Consider the following 9,757-nt stretch of genomic DNA (forward strand, 5'->3'; position numbering starts at 1 on the left):
TTTTTAACTCCTTCTGTTTCTACGGCATCGCTCTCTTTCTGTAGCTTTTTTAATGCTGTTATTGATGAGGTCAGTTTTGATACGAGAGACAATTCCAATTTTGCAAGTGTTGTCCTGCATTTTGTGTTAAAATCACAGTGTTTCTGTAATTCTTCAAGTACAGTAAATACAGCCAAGCCGGAATGCAATATTGATGAATGGCAATTCATGCTTTTCTTTAGGATTAATTCTTACAGTCTTATGCTCAAACTCTTTTTTTTCTTTTTTCTTTTTTTTCTTTTTAAATTTTCTGAAACTTTATTTGAGAATGATGTTCCAAATCATCCTACCTACTGCTATGAAGTGCAAGGGTGCTCCTATAGATGAATTTTTAAACGTTAAATTTTAATCATTCACTGAAGCCCAGGACAGCAGGAAGAGAAGGATCGGGCCCTGAGGAACTTGCTTACAGGATCACTGCTAAGCATCTGAATAAAAATACGTATAATTTAAAATGAACTATTTTTTTAATTTAAAAAAGAGAAGTCTCCAAGCTTTTTCCCCCTTGGATGTTGCACTGCTTGCTAATAACGTGTTCGGCGACTTCTGCATTTTTCAGATGCTGTTCATATGGCGTACCTTTTTTTTGCTGGTTTTTTTTTTTCAAATTCTTATTTGTGATAGACTTTAAAATAATTCACTCTGCCCTACAATTTCATGCCTTTCAGTGCTGAGAAGCAAGCGCACTTCATGCGCTGATACACGAAGATGCTGCTTCAAAAAAAAAAAATCTCTTACAACGGCTTAAAGTTAGTTTTTCTAAATGAGTCAAAAATAACGCAGCCTTCTAAACACGAAGCTTGTTAACAACCCTTGCTTTTGGACACTTGGCATCCGCGCCGCAGAGACGGAGAGCGGCAAAAGTAGCGAGGAAGCCAGAGAAATGGAAAGGCCGGCCGGCCGCTTGTTTGCGGCCAGGACGCAGTGCAATTTCTTCGCCGCTCGCATTTAAGCGCTCCACTTACTGCAGTCACTTCTCGGGCTTTATTGCTTTTACAAGTGGTCTCGAAACCCACTACTTGAGAATAAACATAACTGCGTAGCGCTGCTGTGGTACTTTTTATAAATTCTTCTTTGCTCCGTTTTGTCACTGAGCTGATGAGTGACCTCGCAAAAGACCCCGCTGGACCTAAATAAAAAAAATGGCTTCCTCTGATGTCCTCCAGACAATAATTATGATGTGCCAGTTAAGCCCAAACTACAGCTGAGGGATTTTACTTTAAAGCAGAGGCTCGGGCGCAAAAATGCATTTATAGCTCTTTGTCTGGCACCTCATTATGTGTGGGCCTGATTCATTAAGTAATTGGTTTGCAGTTGTTTACATGAGTATTAAGGCTTTCTATTCAGCAGCCTTTGAGAGATACATTGTGCAAATGTTGCATGTTATGAATGCGGAATGAGGGGCAGGGGACCGGTCCTATTGGCTAAACACTGCGCTCTGTTGAAAAGCAAGAGAAAGAGATTGGGTGCTGCTTTGCATAGCAATGACTTTCTTAATAAGCTTTACAGATTAATACACACAAGCTATAAAAGATGCAAAGAGATACTCTTAGCACATTTATACATGCTCATTTCACTATTATGGTACTGGAGACGGGAAGAATTGAGGGCTTTCATATTCGGTTTTTCAGTGCATGTCTTCAGTGCATGAGACTTAATAGAATCCGATGTTTATTGTATTATAAATCATGGGGAAGTAGGCAGATCTGCAACAGTTTATTATTAAAGATTCTTTCAATGTAAATCTTTTTCTGCCATTGTATTTCCTACAGCAAAATCATTTTGTGGTTGAGTGGGGATGAAAGGCATAATGTACGAAGGAGTGAGTCTTAATAGGAAGCTGCTCTCAGAGTAAAGACCACTTGTTCCCTTTTGTTCGGAGGTGCATGCCAGAGCTTCCTCTTCTCCCACAAATATCGTCCTGCTCTACGTTTAGCTATAAAACTACTTTTTCCTGGCTTCGTTTACTTGACCGAGGGAATATTTACACGCACGGAGATGCAACTTTCGTTTGAGGAGTTAGCGTTTTGCAGCAGAAAAGAGCGCACTGAATTATACAATTACTTGGGGGAAAAGGTATCAGAAGTCAGGACTGAATCTCTCGGCAAGAGCAGGCAGCAGGCGATGTGTGTGGCATTTTGTGGTCCTGTAGCGATGGATGCAGCCAGTGGAGGTCACTAGCTTTCTGGGTAATTCCGAATTTTTGATGCAAGCAGGTTTTTTTTTTTCTTTGACTTGTTTGCGCTGTCTCGTTTCAAAATAATCTGGAGATTAAAGATGCGTTATCAACTGAGAACCAAAGAACAATTTTAATTTGCCAGGACATAAACACAGTGTAAAGTATTTTAAACTTTGATTAATCTGTCTTCTGGAAGTAATCCGCTCTGGTCTCTGAAGGCTGTTTTTTAGTCAAAAGCCGCCTTTACCAAACACAGATGTAATGACATGCAAATAAAAGTTGGCAGATTATAATTCATCCTCTTAATTATTCTCGGGGGTGATGTTTAACACCGGGCCCGTTGCTGCCGCTCTCCGTGCCGAGGCGGGCTGGCCATCGGAGGGCACTCCGGCTCTGCGCGTCCCCCCCGCAGCCCCCCTTTCAAACCCAGTCCTGACATTGCTTCGCTGACTGGGGGGGAAACCGCCGGGGTTGGCCGGGGCTCTGAGGAGAGACTCCAAAGGTTTGGGGCTGGGAGCGGTCAGGAGATGCATTTACCAGGAAATCCAGCGGCACAGCGTGTTTCCAGACCTCCTGAGAGATGCACCCAGAAACCGGCCCTACCCGATTGTTTTATCCTCCTGCCGTACTTTCAGTTGTCACATCGCTTCTGTAAGAAGCTGACTGTAAATTCAAGCATGTTTTTCTGACATTACGGATATTTCCGTGAGCTTTGTTTCCCAAACCTTAATCCAGCTGTTGCAGAAATAGTAATGTTGTAGTGGCGATGCTCTACGAATATTGGTGGGGAATGGTTTGTGGGGAGAGGCAACACCACCTAAATACGTTGCCCTTGTAGTACAGAGGAAATAGAGTTGATTTTTGCAGCGATGCCCTACGCTCTTCCGAGACAGCTTCGTCACAGCGCTGTGATGCAGTCTTTGTGTCAGCAGTTTCTCGAGGCAAGAATGGTTTGGTGGTTTGTTTTTTTTTTTTTCTTCAGTGCGGTATATCTAAACAGAGAATGGTCTTAAACGTAGCTCGATATAGATCTTTGTATCCTAAAATAAAGGTCATCCTATTAGCAGTCTAATTACTTAAATTCAATATCATTACTCCAGTTCTGGCATGATGAATGGATTGGTTAGTCTATGCTGACTTTCCAGGGCAGGGAATACTTCTGTGATGCCCAATTTCTGGTAAACAATCAGCAGAAAATGATAGAGCCGTCAGGCTTCTGCAGGAACCGGCAGGAAAGCGTGCGATCACAGGGGATACCCGGCTGAGACCGTCACGTCGGAGGCACTGCCGCTGAGCAGCCTGGCTCGCTTACTACAAGAGGCTTTTAGCTGTTTTCGAAAAATGCTTTCTCAAGATGGATCTGCGACTCGGCATCCTCACGTATTGCTGGGGAGAAGCTTCGTCGCTTCTCTCGCTGAGGCTTAGTAAGCACCACCCCGCGAAAAAGCAATGCTGGATTTGTTGTTTGTCCGCGGCGTGCTGCCTCGGCGACGCGCGTGCAGGATGGAGGCGCGCAGGCTTCGAGCCTCCGACAAGATTAGCCGGAGTGTCAGTGTTCCTGAGGCCGCTGCACTTTGCATTTTGTTTGTTTTTCTGATAAAACCTGGCATGTGGGTGGTGGTTTTTTCTCTTGGTGCTTGGGTGGGTTTTTGTTGGGTTTGGGGCTTTTTTCACCGCCTTGATGTTTGGGTAGTTTTCTTTTTGTGTCTTTTTTGGGGGGGGTGCAGTTGGGTGTCTTTTTTTTTTTCCCCCTTGGCATTGGGGTGTCTCTTTTCACTTGACACTAAAACACAGAGGTTCAACAGGTGCTATAGCAAAAAGATACTCAGGCTAAGGTAAACATTTGCTGCTGTTTTTCAGTGAGCCACCTCTATTAACTTGGCTCTTGTTGGTCTGGTATTTTCCCTCTCAATATTAATTTTCTTCACGGAGGGAAAAATACGTTCTTGGAGCTTTTTCCTTTCTTATTGTTGCAGCATCTTCCATACAAAAAGCCTGTTTCATCAGAGTAAAGGAGAGATTAAAAGGCCCTTTGAAGTTAAACTGGTTTGGGTTTTTTCTTTGTTAGAGCCTGGGTTCAGTTTGGAATTATTTTAGGGAAGAAGCAAATGTGTAAATGGATATCGAAGGGTCACGACGGGGGATTAGTCGAGGCAGTGAAACTGGCCTTACTTCATTTATACTCCTAAAATTTCTCTGCGGCGGTCTGTGTGGTTATTGTGTGCTTCGGTATACCAGATGATAACTTTACCGATTGAATTTGCCGATTTCTGAATACAAACGTTTTGCAACGTAGAGGTGGTCTTGCATCTTGGCAGCCTTGGCTAACGCTTCAGAGGTAATTCAAGAATTTCATTCCCTGTTACAAAGCTATCTTGCACCATTTTCCAGGCTTGGTTTGGCGGAGCTGCGGTTTCTCATCTGGCCTTTCGGATGTCCTAGCTCCGTTTTCCCTATCTCCCCAGGCGTTTCTCCGTGTGCCGACAGCTTTCGTGCTGAGCCTTTGCTGACACCCTGCTCCCCGTCTCTCTTTACGGACTGCTGTGTCACACTAAAGCCCAGCTCCCCAGGGCGCAGCGCTACCACTCTGTGCCGTTCTGGGAGTGAATCCCATTCTACGCGCGGTGGATTAGCCCTGGGAAGATGAACCCCAGCAAATGGGTGGGTTTTGGTAGAATAGAAGTATCTGTCTTCCCCTCTCTCCTGTCAGCATTGACCTTCTTCTTCATGGGAAGCTGGGGTAGAAGACGGAAGGTTTCCAGACCTTCTTACAGCCACGGTGGTCCTTGTCCACCGCAACTTCTCCGTGAGACCGCTGGCCTTCAGCCGGACCTGGAGCACCTCGCAGCTCCTCGAGCTGTGCAAGAGGACCGAGCCGCCCGAGACCTGGGCAGTCCTCCACCGGTGGTCCCACGTTGTGCACGGTGGTCCTCGGCACGGCAGAGGCCCTGGGCCGAAATGACCAACCCTCTCGTGTTTGATCCGGGCTTGAACCGCAGAGAGAAGTGGAGCAAAAAAAAAAAAAAATCACTTCTAGGGACCTCCTAGCACGGCTGAATAACGAAACCCCGTACGCCTCCCGTCTTGATAATGGGAGATGAAGCAGCAGGCAGTGGAAGCGGTAGCTGCCAGCTGCCTGATCTTGTTTTACTGAACTACTTGAAGATAAAATGGTTCTTGTGCAGTCTGCCACAGGAGTCACCTCTCAATCTGTAGCTCAGCAACAAGTGGTTTGTCGCTCTACACCCAGGGGAAGAACGATGCCGCCGCCAGAGCTGCATCCTCTTGAGCGCATTTTTACGGGCTCAGCCTGGGATACGTGGAGCACCTCCTGGGAAATGCTGAGGGTCATGAAATCTCACCAAAGTGAGCAAGAGTTAAGGGCGTTCCGCACATCGCAGGACTCAACCTAGAGGCTCTGACTTAAAATACTTGCTGGAAATACTGTCGAGGAAATGTATTTGAGTGAGAAGTTGAAGTGTAACGCAGCGTAGGGTTTGACTCTGAATAAAACGGAAAGGCGTTTGGATGGCACGCTAACAAAACGTCAGATAAACATTTGAAGGCTAACGTTTTAAAGTTTTTTACTTAAACGATATGTTAATAAGTAGTTATGTCACTGTTAATACTCTGCTAGTACTATTACTTGTTACTAGTACTTAAGCCTCAGTTTGGTATCTTGGTTGAACTTTGGCTATGTTTAATATTCTATTTCTGCGATTTTTTGTATATCTGCAAAGAGGGAGTGCTAATGGCATGCACAGCTTGTAGAAAAGGAGTATGATTTGAACAGTATGAGCTTTCCCTTATTTAAAAGGAGAAGTTCCTGTAACATAGGTATCTGTAACATCATGAAACTTCCCCCTGCTTCAAGTTTGCTTTCCAGCCGCAATCCCAAATTCTTACTGAACACGGTGGTGTAAGACAAGCAGTGAATCATCTCCGCCTTTTTCCCTTGTATCTCCTTCACAAATGCCTCCACAATAGTAGTTAGAATATTTTCCACTTCAAGCAATTATGTATTAGCTGCCGTGTCTTTAAATGAAACACAGCAAATTGTATGAAATTTTTGACAGCTGATCGGGTCCTGTTTTGACTGTGACAACAGCTTCAGATTGCAGCTTGACACTTGCTTATATTTTCCTAGCTTGCACAGTAATGTCACAAATATCTCCTATTTGAGCCTCCTTATTAAAATCAGCTGAAGCTTTATTTTTAGAGCTTATTGCAGGACTGTTAATATAACAGTTAATTCTCCTACATCATTGCCCCCGTGCGATTATTTCACAGCAGCAACACAATACACGCGCTGCACACAAAAGATCAAAATGATTCCAGCTTGTTTGAGAGATTCAAAAGGGCCCTGTGATGCTCTGGACACAAGAGCAATCATTTACCAGGACAGAGTCGCAACTGCATACACATCAAGGTAGATCAAAGGCAGCTGGGCCATCGCACATTTACATAGGGACGGGGATGATGCTATGGGAACCCCGTAGCTGGGCGGGAGGAGTACGCTGGCAGGAAGGGGAACGAAGAAGTTCAGTGAGCATCAGCGGGGGGTGCTTTTATTTTTGTTTGGATTTTTTTTTCCTTCACTTTCTTTGCGTTATCTGAAAGGCTGCAAAAGATAGACAGAGCTCTGATCCTTTGTACCCTTAATTCACTGCTGGTGTAAATCGGCGCCATTACCAAGGAATGACTCCAGTTCGCGCTGCCTGAACATCTGGACCAGTGTCCCTGCTGCATGTTAATTTCTCCACCTTTTAGAAGACATAAAGGTGAAGAAACCCTTGACAAAACAGTTACTTAAAAAAAAAAAAAAGTAGTTACAGAAGTTACTGATTTTTTTTTTTAAACCGCCTCACAGTTTTTAAAAAAAAAAAAGTCGACTTATATTCTTTTAATTTTGTGACATTGTGCTGATTATTTGAAATCTTTCTCTTTTACAGGGCTGAAACCAGAAAGGGAATGGTAACTGCAATAAAATCCAAAGGTAAGAAACCAATGTTATGCTATTTGAAATAGACGTCTTTCTAAGTGTAATTTACATTGTAGAAAACCTCTAAGGACAACATTATGGAACTGTATAAAATACAGGTGTAAGGAGATGGGAAAGCGTGGCATTTCCCTGTCTCAACACAGGAGCCAGCAAATAAGTTGACAACGACAAATTCTGGACATGTTTCATAGTGCATACGGTGTGGAAGGAGTAGTGACCTTTGCTTCAGGGTTTAAATCAAACAGTAGCGAACGGCAGGTAGGAGAAAACCTGGAGAAGGAAAAACCTGACGTTTTCTTGATCTTCCCTTTGAAATACAGGTTGCAGAATGGGTGGGCAGCAGCACGTGTGTTTGCACACTTACAACACATAGGCGCACAAAGGTGCCCGTGCACCTGGAACAAAAAAATCTGGAACAATTTTTTTCTGTGAGCAAGCGGGCTTTCTTTTAAATTGCTGTTTGGGCCCTGCATGTTTTCATTCTCCCCTGCGTTTCATTTTTCTCTTTTAACCACCGTAAGGACCACTGGTGTCCGACAGTCACCTCTAACGGAGCCTCCCGTAAGCGAAGTCAGCGCCGGGAGCAGGCAGCTCTTTGCCTGGAGCTCAGCTTTAGGTGCTACGCAGCCCCGAACGGTACAGAACGTGTTTCAGAGGTGTGGCATCTGAGCTGATTTAGGGATGCCATAAACGATGGCTGCTTTGGTGCATTTGAAAGGCCTCTCTCACATCCCCAGCCCCGTTTCCTTCTCTGCTGGGGAGTTTTGTTTTTCGGAGCCTTTCAGCACGTTCGGCCTCTTCCCAGGTGTTGAGTGTGGGAGGGAGCGCAGGGTGCAGCCAGCGCCGCTCTGATGTTCCCGGTCGAGCGCGGACCTGCAGTCCAGGGGGCCGGGGATATAGGATGAAAGATGCGGCTGCTGCATTTGTAGATAAGATGTTTATATAGCTCGTGCCATCAAAAGCACTGAACGCATTAACGGTGCCTCAGTCAAACATGAGCTGAAATTTCCGTAGGAGGTATGACAGCCTTCCTCCCTCCTGCCGCCTGAATCCCTGTTTCTGAGCCTTCCGCCTCGTTTGGGGCATCGCGGCTCTCGTGCCGGCTTGGGACAAACAGCAGTAGGAACAGGCAGACGGCGCAGCTCCGTAAACGACTGTGGGCTTGACTGACGCTTCCCCGTGTGCCGTGCTTTTCACTTCCCCCCAGAAGTCAAATGAATTTCCATATTGAGGAATCTCTCAGGCACTCCGAATTTGAATGTGATTCTGTTTATTTCAGTGAAATTGTCTAATTCTCAGAGCTGTTTGTTAAAGCCATGCAGTTCTTCGAAGTCAGTGTTGCCTATCTCGAAGCGGTGATTTTTCATTCGTGACGTCATCGCTGTTTTTATGCCAACTCTGTGACGTCATGCTCCGATTGTGACTTCACCACAGGGTCAAGTAGAGGGAGAACGTGGAACATAATAGACAAAGCTGTAATTCAGGCGGCAGCTGGTCAAGTAAATTGCTTGGAGTGGAAATGTTCTCTCAAGCTACCTTGAGGAACAATGAAGTGGGACCTCTGAATGAGCCCACTGTTTGGCCGCAGCAGCTCCGGTATCGGAGACGATGACGTGTTGACAGCACGCCGTATCGCAAACGCACACCTAGGTCTCGCGATCTTCAAAACTCTGACCTTCTCCATAAGCCGTGGTGTCTAGCTGCCTCTGGAGAGCTGTACAGTGATCGTGTCTGTGACATAAACAACATAAACATGGAAAAGATTTCATAATTTTTTTTTTTCTCTCTTCACCCTCAGCTTTCTGGGGCGAATCTGACGACAGCAGCTCCGAGATTGAGGCCGCTTTGCGCCCACAAACTCACAGCACAGAAGCAGACGAATTTGATGACTTCTATGATTAAGATTCCCCCGCTCGCTTTTGGGAAGAAATAAACAATATCATCTTGCACATATTGAGAGCGCCGCTGTCTAAAGTGCAGCTCATCACTTTATAGTCAAAGAAAATTAAATACAAAATAAATATTACTCGGTACTATACACGGCCTACTTGCATGTGTGCTTTCTCTTAACCGCTAAGTGTTCTCCTGATCCGACAGCAATGCTGCCCCGCGAGACTGCGCCTTCTTGTGATATATTGGGTTTTGGGGAATAAATGAAGATAAGTCCCGAGATGTCCACTTGCTCGGAGATGCCTGCACAGGGCTCGTCTCTGAGCATTATCGCCTCAGGGGGTGGGGGCTGTCTATAAAACAACCTCCTGCTCCTCAGGGAGGGAGCTGGGTGCCTCCGTATAGTGTCCCTTTCTCTTGTTACTGGGGCCGGGAGCCGCTTGTCCCGCAGTCCCCTGCTCCCAGTGAGCATCTCCTGCCCGGTGCCAGCAGGAAAGGTGCAGGAGGCAGCCGCGTGACAGGGAACCCTTCTGCGTGGCAGAGATGGAAAGGCTGTCACAGGTGAGGAGTCGGTCGGTAGCCATCCAGAATTGACAGCAGTATTTAATGGCCAAATCCGTTGCTGGAAGCTGCTCAGTCGCATCGCT

The 9,757-nt window shown here is 45.6% G+C and overlaps 1 protein-coding gene across 1 annotated transcript in view; it reads left to right on the forward strand.

Moving 5' to 3' along the window:
• KIZ (kizuna centrosomal protein) overlaps positions 1–9,248 on the forward strand; it is a 51,798-nt gene extending 42,550 nt beyond the window's left edge. The window contains exons 13-14 of the mRNA XM_050893017.1: positions 7,171–7,214; positions 9,019–9,248. Coding sequence (XP_050748974.1) covers positions 7,171–7,214; positions 9,019–9,122 — 148 coding nt within the window. The 3' untranslated portion in view covers positions 9,123–9,248. The remainder of the gene's footprint in view (positions 1–7,170; positions 7,215–9,018) is intronic.
• The last annotated feature ends 509 nt before the right edge of the window (positions 9,249–9,757 follow it).

This window comes from Gymnogyps californianus, chromosome 3 (genome assembly GCF_018139145.2).
Source record: "Gymnogyps californianus isolate 813 chromosome 3, ASM1813914v2, whole genome shotgun sequence".
Taxonomy (NCBI): Eukaryota; Metazoa; Chordata; class Aves; order Accipitriformes; family Cathartidae; genus Gymnogyps; species Gymnogyps californianus.